General features: G+C 43.4%; 2 protein-coding genes and 1 pseudogene across 2 annotated transcripts in view; 2 read left to right on the forward strand and 1 right to left on the reverse strand.

Annotated features, from left to right (window-relative positions):
- Positions 1-4,712, forward strand: part of LOC111979746 (alpha-1,3-mannosyl-glycoprotein 4-beta-N-acetylglucosaminyltransferase A-like) — an 81,854-nt gene extending 77,142 nt beyond the window's left edge. The window contains exons 14-17 of the mRNA XM_024010437.2: positions 540-618; positions 909-969; positions 1,141-1,253; positions 1,377-4,712. Coding sequence (XP_023866205.1) covers positions 540-618; positions 909-969; positions 1,141-1,253; positions 1,377-1,403 — 280 coding nt within the window. The 3' untranslated portion in view covers positions 1,404-4,712. The remainder of the gene's footprint in view (positions 1-539; positions 619-908; positions 970-1,140; positions 1,254-1,376) is intronic.
- Positions 4,713-5,031: 319 nt separating this feature from the next.
- coa5 (cytochrome C oxidase assembly factor 5) lies at positions 5,032-6,233 on the forward strand. Its single transcript, XM_024010450.2, has 3 exons — positions 5,032-5,261; positions 5,576-5,659; positions 5,761-6,233. Exons 1-3 carry the CDS (start codon positions 5,160-5,162, stop codon positions 5,800-5,802), a joined length of 228 nt encoding a protein of 75 aa, XP_023866218.1. The 5' UTR covers positions 5,032-5,159; the 3' UTR covers positions 5,803-6,233.
- A 4,247-nt stretch (positions 6,234-10,480) lies between these two features.
- On the reverse strand, positions 10,481-14,094 carry LOC111971840 (uncharacterized; annotated as a pseudogene).
- Positions 14,095-14,315: the final 221 nt, after the last annotated feature.

A 14,315-nucleotide genomic window follows, 5' to 3' on the forward strand; every position in this document is an offset into this window, starting at 1 on the left:
GAGGAAGGGGCTAGGTGAGGGGATGTGGAGGAAGGGGCTAGGTGAGGGGATGTGGAGGAAGGGGCAAGGTGAGGGGATGTGGAAGAAGGGGCTAGGTGAGGGGATGTGGAAGAAGGGGCTAGGTGAGGGGATGTGGAAGGGATGAATGAGAAGAAAGAGGCTATAGGGGTGTTAGAAGTCAGGGAGCTTCAGAGAGACAGAAGGAGAGACCAACTCATCACTGTTTCATGTGTAGTGTTTCTGTTCACAGCAGTCTGTGACCTCTCTCCAGTGTTGGTGTCTGGGCTTGATTTGCACCTGTTAGCCATGTTATGTGTGACAAGATTCATTAACAGCTTAAGTGGAGGGGTGGGTGTGTGTGTGTGCTCGTGTGCCATTGCTGCCTCAGGCTTAGTTTAGACTTGTCAGATGTGTCGTTCTAAAAGCACAGCACATTGTGTGACAGGACAGTGTTGCGTGTAAGGACGGTGTGAGTATGCGTATTCATGAGTGTGCCATGGGACGTGAATATGCATTAATAGGTGTTGTGTGATTGGCAGGTTCCTGTTCCGCAGTGGGAACCAGGAACACCCTGGGGACAGGATAGAGAACACCACCGTAGAGATACTGCCCTTCTTGGTAAGTCGACAACATTCAGACAATGCACAGACAACATTCAGATGACAGTGTGCAAGGATGTGTAAACAGAGGCAGGGCACTTGTGTCTGATTTGGTTTATTGACCGATCACTCAATGTGTATCGATTTGGTTATTGACAAGATCATGAGCATTGCCTGCTCCAATCAATATCAGTGCAGGAGGCGGGAGATGAGCACAGTGTGTAGTTTTCTGTATGTTAGCGTTAACAAGGCTCTCTACCTAGTGTATGCAGAACCTTACACAAATAATCCCAAAATGTCTGTCTGAAGGAAACTGGACCAAAGACCAAAGAGAAGTACAAGCGAACTGAAGACCGCTACTACAGAATCGGTGAGTGGACAAGCACCAACCCTCCTGTCCTGTTAGCTTTCTCTACTCAGAACGCACCCTGATCCCATTACCCACTTGCATTTTTCCTGCCACAGACTGATAAACAATGTACAAACTCAATCCCAGCTCTTATTCCCCCTTTCTCTTTCTCTCCCCTCCTTCCCTCCCTAGGTCAGTTTGAGAAGGGTGTGGCGGAGGGTGCTGTAGACACCTCCTTCAACCCGGTGGTGGCGCTGCGTCTCTCTGTCGTCAAAGACTCAGCTGTCTGGGCCATCCTCAGCGAGGTCAGCCAATCACACGCCATCATCTGTCCTTTAATATTTTATATCATGTTTATATTCTACCCAGCGGAATGTTATCCTGTATAACGAGAGCTGTGTGTGACGGTTCTGTGTGTCTCTCTGTAGATTCACATAAAGAGGAGAGCAGGCTGACATAAAGCGGGGGGCCACATCAATCCTGGCCCCCGGCCCCGGGGTGCTCGCAGACGCACCTAAAACTGACTGACCAGGGGCCTTCTGCCACCTAGCAACCAGCAGTGACATCATCAGAGCGCACCAGAGCCGCTCCTCTCAGGGTTTCTGTCTAAGGGCGCTGTCACTCGATTGCTTTCTCTCTATTGCTGCCTATCCTTTCCTCGCTCTCTTGCTCTCTTTTTGCGTGAATGTGAATACTACTGTACAAAAAAGAGCCAGATATAAAATATCAGAAGTCATTTGGTATGTCCGGAAGAAATCCGTTTCCAGCTCTGACTGTCGAGGTAACGCCGATGGCTTGTGACTCGGAGAGACACACCTCAGCTGATCTGAGAGGCTGATGTCACCAGGATGCTGGTGTTGCACATGCTGCTCTCTGCTCCATGTGCTCTTCGTCTCAGCCTCTCTGATCTGTTCCACTGAGGTATTGCACTCACTGGAGCTATAGTGGAGCCCCCTGCTGGTGATTGAAGTGACTGAAGAATGGCTCCATCAGCCTCAAAGACCTGTTGCTTTTTGTTCTTTTCCACAGAGTTGTGTGTTTTAGGTAAACAGCAGGTAATAAATAGACAAACAAGTTGTCAGTCTTTCTTATCGTGAAGATAACTGCCTTTATTACTTCCTTCTTTTGAAAGGGATTACAATGACGATGACAAACGAAGCGGAAACTAAATGTGGTTCCCCATCTTTAAAGTGACAGGTCTGCCAAACTATGCCCTGGGTAGAAGTCACCCATAGGTGCAGATCTTGGATCAGCTTGCCTTACTCAAGTCTCAACCCAAACCATTCTGGGCAAAACACCTGAAACCTACCTAAGATCTGTGTCTGGGGCAGTTTGATCTAGTGGAGGCCGCTGAGGGGAGGACAGCTCATAATAATGGCTGGAATTGAGCAAATGGAATGGCATCAAGCACATGGAAACCATGTGTTTAATGTATTTGATACCATTCCACTGATTCCACTCCAGCCATTATCATGAGCCTGTCCTCCCCAATTAAGGTGCCACCAACCTCCTGTGGTTTCATTTTATTCCATGAAAAATCTTTGTGACTGAAGGAAACCACATCTATCTCTCTACTTCCTGTTTGACAAGAAGTCAGTCTGAAAGACCTCTAGTGTCCTTTAAGTGGTAAACTAATCAGACTTTGGCCTTGACTTTGCTCACCTGAAGGGATGTATTGCTATATTCATTTTATTATTATTATTACTACGACAATGACGACGTATGAAGGTGAATTAATTAATTTAAAATAAATCTTTAATTTGTACAAGAGGTTCAAAGAAAAAAATGATTTATGCTACGGTAGTTGATGTGTTCTTTTTGTTCCCGAAACGAGCTGCTTGGTATTCCATGTTGTCTTGTCCGCTGGTTGGTTGAGATAGAGGTTGAATCTAACTGCTGTTCCAGAGTCAGTTTTTGTATAACATTTCTCAGATGGTTAAAGTTAAAATGAAGGAGAGCTGACATCAGTACAGGCCTTAAGCCAGAGATCCTGGCTGAGGTTGTGCTAAATCCATACCCATGTGCCTTTAAAGTCCTGCTCCTCCATAATGAGTCCGGAGCAGAACTTCCCTTCATTCACTCCCTTCCCTCTACCCTACATTGACTCTTTTGAAGGGATTTGTTTACGTGATACAAGATTTACAGATGACAGGGGTAACGGTTCCTCCATAACTCGCCACCAATTGTACAGTGTGACTCATGTTTACCATCAGCAATGGGGGATTCATTCTCTTCATTTCATTTTGATGACTTCACTATGTTGAAATGATATATTGAACAGATGATCAAATGCTATTTAGAACGTTGCACTGAGTTTTCAACTGACAGTTTTGAATGTTCCATTCTTTTTTGTTGTTGCTGGGCTTTCATTTACCATCTCCCATTGGTTTTGTCATTTTACACTTCTGACATCATCAGTGAGTTCTACCCCATGTGATGTCTGATTCTGTCCGATCATTTAATTGGAGACTGCTGGCAGTGGTTAGACAGGATGTTGCATTTATTCTATGCGCCATCTAGTTGCAGAAGGATGCATGTATACCAGTGGAGGCTGCTGAGGGGAGGACGGCTCATAATAATGTCTGGAACAGAGCAAATGGAATGGCATCAAACACATAGAAACCATGTTTGATACCATTCCACTAATTCTGTTTCAGCTGTTACCACGAGCCCGTCCTCCCCAATTCAGGTGCCATTAACCTGTAATGCTGACGGCCATGCTCCCCTGGGGGGCATCTTGTCTACTCTGATTGTAGCTGTACAGAAAAGCTATTTGCATTGCTCTTTGATTCATAGTTTCAGGATAGGTCACAAAAAAAAAAAAGAGATTTAATGAAGATTTCGTTTTTCTATCAAAATTCCATACACGTGAGAGAAGATTGTGATCGTTTTGATTGGGATTGCTATTTTAAATGTCAAAGATGTGTATGCACGCATGTCCAATTCTAAATCGTCCCCTACATCACAGCACTTAATGTTGATCTAGTAGGGTTGGACAACTACAGTATAAGGAACAATCCTACCCAATCCTTTAAATAAAAACTCCTAGGTAGGATAAAGACTAGGGGTGGATTTGGGCAACACTTTCGAAAGCGGGCCACTTTGTACCAGGTTTGCTTGTCTGTAAATGTCCTTTATTTATTGTGTGATTGATTGATTGGTCAACTTTTTGAATGGAGCTGGCCCCTCCCCTGAGCCCCCTGGTYTAACCAGACCCTCTCACTCACACCTGGGCCTTTATTTAAGTAGTGCAACGGATTAGAACCTTCAGATAGAAATCTATTCTGTAGATCCGATATGATTCTCTGTGTAGAAATGGGAATCGTGCCAGATCTATACATTACATTTCTATCTGCAACGCTCTAGCGAAGGATTTGCAACCTCCTGAATTAACCTCTTAAGGTGGAGGACGGCTTGAGCAGAGGGGAACACAAACTGTGTTTCTCACTAGTTTAAAGGGGGTTTCTTCCATCCTTTTTTTGTGCCCTTCATCCACGCTTATCTAAGATTGTATAGAAAAGCAATATGGAGGTTAGCCTATTATTGAGTCGCTTGCCTAGACCCTAGAGGTAGATGAAAGAAAAGAGACAGCAAGACTATGAAGACAGTCAGGCTCACCCCACCCCTGCCTGCTTCCACCTTCTCTGTTCTCCCCATCAGGTCATGTCATGTGCCTTCATCACTACGTTAGTATATCTGCCTCTGATGTTTTTTACATGGACATCGTTGAAATAAATCCCAATGGTTGATACAATTCACACCCATCTGTTTTCTGCCTTGGTTTCATTATTTCACATAATTCACTGTCTGATGGGAGAATGCCTCATTTCCATCAGCCACACATTCCTATAGAGCCAACCGGCTAGGTTAAAAATAAATCAAGAGATGGCATCAACATGTTGGAGTTGCTGCAGGATCTATGGAAACATCCTTTCCATCGTGCTCCTTTTGATGTTCTGCTGACAGATAAGCTTTGAGTGGCACCTAGCGGTATACTTGAAAAAGTACATGTTAAAAATCTACTAATTTCGCCGAAACGTACAAAAACTACAAACACTCCCAGCATGCATATAGTTCAATTTTTGTATTCCCAGGATGCTTTGCGAATCAAATATGGTGGCTTGCATTACAACGTTCATGTAACATACTGTAAAATATATTCTTTAAGTCTAAATTTCTTGCGTAATTGTCTTAAATGTAAGTGCAGCACAATGCCTAAATTCTACGAGGACAAAGAGGAGGATGGCAGGGCATGCTCAGGAATCAGGGAGGACTTCAAGGCATGTCTCCTTCAACACGACTGCGTTGTAAAGGTAACGTTATGGAATATATGATATCCCCTTTCATCTGAGGTTATGGTTTGCTAGCTAATATTATGCTTTACAGTTTTACTTGTATAACATCCCTTATTTCAAAGCGTAGGACTACCTTAAATTGTAAATTATGGCTTGTTGGTTGGTTGAGCCACACTTCCATTAAAAAAGAAAAGTGCAGCGCTTTCTACACCTGATCGTTCTGGATATGTGTTGTGTGGTCAACGTAAACGGTGAGAATGATCAATAACATATCAAAACACCAGTCTTGGTACAAACGTGTTTGACTAACTCCATGTTGTCCATTCCTGCAGGAGGGGAAGATGCCCAGTCAGTGTCTGAAGGAGGGTCACTGTAAAGCACTGCAGACCTCTTTCTTCGAGTGCAAGAGATCCATGGTGAGGTCACCGGTCATCACTGACATCAATGACATTCATTCAACACTTGGCAAATCCTTATGGAACTGACTTGTTTCTGATCTTCCCCACTATTTCTACAGTTAGATAACCGGTCCAGATTCAGGGGAAGGAAAGGCTACTGATGGACCAAAGTTGAAAACCTCTGCAACACTCACAGCACTGAAAGGATTAATTGTGAATAGTAGCAAAACTAACTTAAAGGGATCCAAATGGGGGTTGTATTTTATTATGCTAACTTCACTTGAGCACTTGATTTGAGGTGGTTCTGTAGAGAAAATATATGCTCTGCAAATAGGTATGTTGGACTTATTACCTCCTGAAGTGATGAGTGAGTCTGTGAATAGGCCTACCGCAATTCAAACCATAGACACTTGTAAGTGTGTGGAAGAATGCTGGGCTGCTCTTCTGTTTCCATGTTCTGAAATGAGCGAACTTCAAGGAACTCTAAAGCAGGACTGTCAGCTCTCCCCTTGGCTGTTCTGATGATTGACAGACTGCTAAATTGGGCCTCTGTTTTGAACAACTGTGTGTAATAAATGTGTCATTGAACAGATGAAGTGTTTGCGAATGTGCTTAAAGTGTGTCATTAGATTTATTTTATTCCAGTTTTATTGTGACTGGCAGTACTGTAAAGATACATGGTATCATTCCTACAGACCTGAGTGAACAGCAATATTAATGGAAATGGGGACATACAAATATTACATAAGAAATGATATGAAATGTATTTAAACTCCTTCATGAATGTAGGTAAAAGGGCCGTTCAGATTTCTATGTACACTAATACAAAAAATGTATTCATTTAGCATACTCTCTTATCCAGAGCGACGTACAAGAGCATTTAGGGTTAATCAATCAAATGTATTTATATAGCCCTTCTTACATCAGCTGATGTCACAAAGTGCTGTACAAAAACTCAGCCTAAAACCCCAAACAGCAAGCAATGCAGGTGTAGAAGCACGGTGGCTAGGAAAAACGCCCTAGAAAGGCCGGAACCTAGGAAGAAACCTAGAGAGGAACCAGGTTATGAGGGGTGGCCAGTCGTCTACTGGCTGTGCCTGGTGGAGATAACACAACATGGCCAAGATGTTCAAATGTTCATAGATGACCAGCAGGGTCAAATAATAATAATCAGTGGTTGTAGAGTGTGCAACAGGTCAGCACCTCAGGAGTAAATGTCAGTTGGCTTTTCATAGCCGATCATTCAGAGTATTTCTACCGCACCTGCTGTCTCTAGAGAGTTTAAAACAGCAGGTCTGGGACAGGTAGCACGTCCGGTGAACAGGTCAGGGTTCCATAGCCGCAGGCAGAACAGTTGAAAGTGGAGCAGCAGCACGACCAGATGGACTGGGGACAGCAAGGAGTCATCAGGCCAGGTAGTCCTAGGGCTCAGGTCCTCCAAGAGAAAGCGCGAGAGAAAAAGAGAATTAGAGAGAGCATACTTAAATTCACACAAGACACCGGATAAGACAGGAGAAATACTCCAGATATAACAGACTAACCCTAGCCCCCTGACACAAACTATTGCAGCATAAATACTGGAGGCTGAGATAGGAGGGGTCGGAAGACACTGTGGCCCCATCCGACGATACCCCCAGACAGGGCCGAACAGGCAGGATATAACCCCACCCACTTTGCCAAAGCACAGCCCCCACACCACTAGAGGGATAACTTCAACCACCAACTTACTATCCTGAGACAAGGCCGAGTATAGCCCATGAAAATCTCCCCCACGGCACAACCCAGGGGGGGGGCGCCAACCCAGACAGGAAGATCACGTCAGTGACTCAACCCACTCATGCCCTCCTAGGGACGTTATGGAAGAGCACCAGTAAGCCAGTGACTCAGACCCTGTAATAGGGTTTGAGGCAGAGAATCCCAGTGGAGTACCGGCCAGGCAGAGACAGCAAGGGCGGTTCGTTGCTCCAGTGCCTTTCCGTTCACCTTCACACTCCTGGGCCAGACTACACTCAGTCATAGRACCTACTGAAGAGATGAGTCTTCAATAAAGACTTAAAGGTCGAGACCGAGTCTGCGTCTCTCACATGGATAGGCAGACCATTCCATTAAAATGGAGAAAGCACTTAAGTATTGGTATTTATTAGGATCCCCACTAGACGCTGCAAAAGCAGCAGCTACTCTTCCTGGGTTCCACATGAAACATGACATCATACATAGTACAGAACATTATTAGTCAAGGACGTAAATACATCAATTTAAAACGTCACACACAGCCTACATGTCAGTACATACACACAATATCTAGGTCTAATACATACTACAGTGCAAATGACAATATATATAAAATGGCTGTGTCTCTTTCCAGGCCCCTTCGTGCAGTAAGGTGATCTTTTTTTTAACTGGTTTTATTGCTAGCTTGAGTTACCTGGGGTGGCAGAGATTTCCATGTATTTATAGCTCTACTTAATACTGTGTGTTTCCCAGTACGGTACCTTCAACACATCAATACCTCACACAAAGACCAATAATGATGCAGTCAATCTCTCCTCAACTTTGAGCCAGGAAAGACAGACATGCACGTACATCAAAGTGCGATACGTGCTGCTTTGTTCTGGACCAACTGCAATTTACCTATGTCCCTCTTTGCTGCACATGACCACACAGCTGGGCAGTAGTCCAGGTGTGACAAAACTAGAGGCTGTGGGACCTGTCTGGTTGACTGAGATGTCAAGAAGGCAGAGCAACGTCCTGTCATGATCAGACCTCTTCCCATTTTAGCAACCAATGAGTCTATATGTTTTGACCTTGAAAGCTATTTGTATTCTTATTTATTAGGGACACTATCTAGGGTTACACCCAGCAGTTTAGTCTCCTCACCTTGCTCAATAGCCACATTATTCAATAATAGATCTAAACAAGGTTTAGGGTTGAGCGAGTGATTTGTCCCAAAAATTATGCTTTTAGTTTGAGATATTTATCACCAGCCTATTGCTAGTTACCCATTCTAAAACTGACTAGAGCTCTATGTTAAGTCTAATTTATTTATTTTACTGTTGCAGCCGACGTGTATACTGTTGAGTCGTCAGCATACATAGATACACAGGCTTTATTCAAGGTCAGTGGAAGGTCATTTGTAAAAACAGGAAACAATAATGGCCCAAGCCGGCTGCCCTGCAGTACACCACACTCAACTGAATTTGTATGAGCGAGGCTTCTATTAACGAAAAGTCTCTGTGTTCTATTGGATAGGTAACTCTCAATACATAATAAGGCAGAGGATGCAAATCCATAACACCTAAGTTTTTTCAGCAGTAGGTTATGATCAATGACATCAAAAGCTGCACTGAAGTCAAACAAAGCAGCTCTCACAATCTTCTAACTATCAATTTCTTTCAGCCAAGTATCAGTCATTTGTGTCAGTGCTGAGCATATTGAGTGCCCTTCCCTATAAGCAAGTCTGTTGTTAATTTGTTTTCTGTAAATAATTTTTTTATTTGATCAAACACAATTTTTTCCCAAAAGTTTGCTAAGCACTTGTAACTGGCTGATTGGTCGGCTGTTTGAACCATTAAATGGTGCTAGTGGAATGACCTTTGACTCCCTGCATGTCTGAGGGCACACCGTCTTCTAGGCTTAAATTGAAGACGTGGGAAACAGGAGTCACAATGTATTCTGCTACCAACCTCAGCAATTTATCATCCGGGTTGTCGGTGCCAGGAGGTTTGTCCTTATTTATAGATAGCAACAATTATTTCACCTCTTCCACACCCACGTTGTGGAACTCAAAACTACACTACTTGTCTTTCATTATTTGGTCTATTATGCATAAATATGAAGGCTAAGYATTTGTTGTTTGCATGTCTTACTCACCTCAAGTGGATGGCAATGTCAAAGGGTTTTGTTATGAACAAGACGTCTGTCTCAATGAAAGATGGAGCCGAGTTTGCTTTTTTTCCCTCGAATTTCATTTAATGTACTACAGAGCTTTTTACTATCATTCTTTATATCATTTCTGTTTGTGCTATWGTATAGTTTCTTCTTTTTGTTTTGTTTAGGTACTGAACTTCTCAATTTACTGTATGTTTACCAGTCTGCTGTATTGTCAGACTTATTTGCTATTCCCTTTGCCTCATCCCACTCAGCCTTACAGTTTTTCAATTCATCATCTACCCATGGAGATTTGGAAGATCTAACAGTCAGTTTCTTCATCCGCACATGTCTATCAGTAACCGGAAGAAGCAGTTTCATAAATGCTTAGTTTAGCGTCCGGATGTTTCTCATTACACACATCAGACCAACAAATATTTTTCATATCTTCGACATAGAAATCATTGCAAAACCTCTTGCATGAGATGTGTCCTTGCATATGCTCAAGGACACATCGACATCAACAGATTTTGCCCAGATTTGCCCTTTGTATTGAGCAGTCATAAACTGTGTGGCCCTATTTCATGAACCCACACATTGTCTGTCCAAGATCAAATACAAAGACATGAAAATATGTTCCTTCTTAAAGTGATGGTAGAGAGGTTTTGTATAAAAATTCCTGCAATTCGTATGATATGTTACGAATTCCAATTCGTACAAAATGTTACGAATTTGTAAGTGACTAATGTCCTGTTCAATGTCTTTAACCAGTTGAGTCTCTGTTCTCTAATCAGCTGTGTAAGTGGGAGCCACTGATGTAATGTTTCTGTTAAGGAGGGATTATGGTGTGTGCTTAAGTAATAGTCTTAGGGTGACTAGATGAGGTTAGAGTTGTCACTGTTCCCTGGTTATGGTCCCATAGAGTGGTCATGGTCATCAAACAGCTGTTAGTTTAGTTCTACAGTTTAGTGGTTAGCTCATCAGCTGCTCAAACCTCTCCAGGTTCACCTTCCTCATGACAAAGGCCTTGTGAGTCTTCTTCAGCATGCCCAGCGTGTTCAGGAGCTCCAYGCCATGTGGTCGCTCTCGGTGACGAAGGCGTCATCAATTGCCGCCGCCATAGCGTAGGAGTCACATGACACAAGTCCCATACTGTCAACCATCTGCGCCTGGGAGCGCTCGCTGTAGGACTCCTCCATAGTGTTACGGAAGATCCGGGCTATGAAGCAAGCCTTCTCTGACTCCTGAGCCAGCCAGCCATCACACCAAGACTGTAGAGTGGAACCAGAACAGAAAAATATCAATCACAATGTAGAAGGTATTGGTAGTGTTTTATCATTTATTCAGGACGATGTAAGCTGCTTCCGTGATGGTGGTGAAGTTGAACTCTGCACACACTGTGGTGTTTCCTCTGGCTAAAGACCTGCAGAACACCGGCTTCACATTAAAGCCCATGGCAATCCACCCCTTAATCTATATATTTACCATTTATTTACCAGATAAGCTGACCTTCTGAAGCAAATAAATCATAGCCCTTACACTCTGTGTTGTCTCCCATGATGTAGAGGCCTTTGAGTTGGCTAGGAAGGGAGGGTTCCATCCTTACAGCCAGAGCTAGGTTGGTGAGGGGAGCCATGGCCACCAGAGATCTCTCGCTCGCGTTTGGGTCCAGAATATCCGGGCCATGGAAGTGTCCCGCACTGACCACATTCCCAAGGAAGAGCTTGGCAGCACCTCAGAATACGGGGATCTACAACACGGAACACAGAGTGGTCAGAACCCCGCAAATTAGAACATTATAGTATTCCCTCTACGCTTTCACTTCATATGAATTCAATCTTAGTGCCCGGGCCTGTGTCAGTGGGCAAAAACAAGTCTGGGTGCCAATCGATTTCTTATACCGACTACTTTGTTGTTGTCATGGCAACGTTTGGTGTGAACTCCAGCCTCTCCACAGTTCTGCTTTGCTCACTCTGCTACGTCTGTAAACAGATTCAATAGAACAGCACGTCAAATCAGTTATCTCTTTCCAGAGCTCTAATTGAGTAGAGCTCCACTCGGGTGTGTCTGAGACGGAGAAAACAACAGTGTATTGTCAGAGAGGAGGACAGAGAGGTCAACAGACACTACATAGCATCCTTCCACAACATGTGATCTCTTACCGTTAAATGCATATTCTACGCACCATGTGATGATGTAAGCACATTCCTTTGGGTGTTTGTTTACAGAGAAAAAGCTGCCTTGACAATTTTATCTAAATAAACAATATGAATCTCATTGCCAGGGTCTTACATCATCTACCTTTTAACAATAAAATAACTGAACACAACAACACTATACAGAGCCTAGACCCCTTGACTTTTTCCACAGTTTTTACGTTACAGCCTTATTCTAAAATTTATTAAATTGTTTATTAAATTGCAATTTTTGCTCTTTTTTTTTATTTTTATGACAGAAATATCACATTTACATTAGTCTTCAGACCCTTTACTCAGTAATTTGTTGAAGCACCTTTGGCAGCGATTACAGCCGCAAGTCTTCTTGGATATAACGCCACAAGCTTGGCAACCCTGGATTTGGGGAGTTTGTCCCATTCTTCTCTGCAGATCCTCTCAAGCTCTGTCAGGTTGGATGGGGAGCGTTGTTGCACAGCTATTTTCAGGTCTTTCCAGAGATGTTTGATCGGGTTCAAGTCCGGGCTCTGGCTGGGCCCGGTGCCTTTTGGCAAAATCCAAGCGGGCTGTCATGTGCCTCCATTTATAGGCAGTTGTGTGCCTTTCCAAATCATGTCCAATCAATTGAATTTACCACGTGGGCTCCAATTAAGTTGTAGAAACATCTCAAGGATGATCAATGGAAACAGGATGCATCTGAGCTCAATTTCGAGTCTCATAGCAAAGGCTCYAAATACTTATGTACATAAGGTATTTCCTTTTTWAATTTTTTATAAATTTGCAAAAATGTATAAAAACCTGTTTTTGCTTTGTCATTATGGGGTATTGTGTGTAGATTGCTGAGGATGTGTATTTATTTAATCCATGTTAGAAAAACACTATAACGCAAAAAAATTGTAGTGTTCAGTGTGTCAGATCGGAGGGCCTGTTGTCCGGCCTTTGGCAGTCTCTATGGGGGTACCACAGGGTTCAGTTCTCGGGCCGACTCTTTTTTCTGTATATATAAATGATGTCGCTCTTGCTGTGGGTGATTCCTTGATCCACCTCTATGCAGACGACACCATTCTGTATACATCTGGCCCTTCTTTGGACACTGTGTTAACAAACCTCCAAACGAGCTTCACTGCCATACAACACTCCTTCCRTGAMCTCCAACTGCTCTTAAACGCTAGTAAAACTAAATGCATGCTTTTCAACCGATCTCTGCCCGCACCCGTCCGCCTGACTAGCATCACTACTCTGGACAGTTCTGACTTAGAATATGTGGACAACTACAAATACCTAGGTGTGTGGCTAGACTGTAAACTCTCCTTCCAGACTCATATTAAGCATCTCCAATACAAAATTAAATCTAGAATCGGCACAACAAAGCCTCCTTCACTCATACTGCCAAACATACCCTCGTAAAACTGACTATCCTACCGATCCTCGACTTCGGCGATGTCATTTACAAGATAGCCTCCAACACTCTACTCAGCAAACTGGATGCAGTCTATCACAGTGCCGTCTGTTTTGTCACCAAAGCCCCATATACAACCCACCACTGCGACCTGTATGCTTTCGTCGGCTGGCCCTCGCTACATATTCAGCGCCAGACCCACTGGCTCCAGGTCATCTATAAATCTTTTGCTAGGTAAAGCTCYGCCTTATCTCAGCTCACTGGTCACCATAACAACACCCACCCGTAGCACACGCTCCAGCATGTATATCTCACTGGTCATCCCCAAAGCCAACACCTCCTTTGGCCGCCTATCCTTCCAGTTCTCTGCTGCCAATGACTGGAACGAATTGCAAAAATCGCTGAAGTTGGAGACTCATATCTCCCTCACTAACATTAAGCATCAGCTATCTGAGCAGCTCACCGATCGCTGCAGCTGTACACAGCCCATCTGTAAATAGCCCATCTACCTACCTCATCCCCATATTGTTTTTATTTATTTTTTTGCACTTTTGCACACTAGTATTTCTACTTGCACATCATCATCTGCACATCTATCACTCCAGTGTTCATTTCTAAATTGTACTTACTTCGCTACTATGGCCTATTTTTTGCCATACCTCCTTACGCCATTTGCACACACTGTATTTAGATGTTTTCTATTGTTATTGACTGTACGTTTGTTTATGTGTAACTCTGTATTGTYGTTTGTGTCACACTGCTTTSCTTTATCTTGGCCAGGTCGCAGTTGTAAATGAGAACTTGTTCTCAACTGGCCTACCTGGTTAAATAAAGGTGAAAAATCTAAATAAAATAAATAATACTTTCCAAAGGCACTGTACCTCCAGTCTGTTAGATGCTTGAAGCACCCGCAGCGTGTTATTGCACACATTCTCCACATTGGTGTTGCCATGGACACAGGTGRTGCCCAGGATGTCTACATTAGGGGCGGCCAGGGCCATCATGGCTATCATTACTACTCCTCTTGGAGCATAACCTAGCCACTATGATACATTCACACAGAGACAGAGCAAATATAACCTAGCCACTATGATACATTCACACAGAGACAGAGCAAATATAACCTAGCCTCCTATTTGATGACATTCCTAACAGAGACAGAGCAAAATATAACCTAGCCACTATGATACATTAACACAGAAACAGATCAAATATAACCTAGCCACTATATACA

This window comes from Salvelinus sp. IW2-2015, linkage group LG2, assembly GCF_002910315.2.
Source record: "Salvelinus sp. IW2-2015 linkage group LG2, ASM291031v2, whole genome shotgun sequence".
Classification (NCBI taxonomy): Eukaryota; Metazoa; Chordata; class Actinopteri; order Salmoniformes; family Salmonidae; genus Salvelinus; species Salvelinus sp. IW2-2015.

Excerpts from the sequence above, each read along its gene's own strand:
- coa5 (XM_024010450.2), top strand. The coding sequence starts at position 5,160 with ATGCCTAAATTCTACGAGGACAAAGAGGAGGATGGCAGGGCATGCTCA. Across the intron at positions 5,262-5,575 it reads AACACGACTGCGTTGTAAAG|GAGGGGAAGATGCCCAGTCA; the intron begins GTAACGTTATGG and ends CCATTCCTGCAG. Across the intron at positions 5,660-5,760 it reads TCGAGTGCAAGAGATCCATG|TTAGATAACCGGTCCAGATT; the intron begins GTGAGGTCACCG and ends CTATTTCTACAG.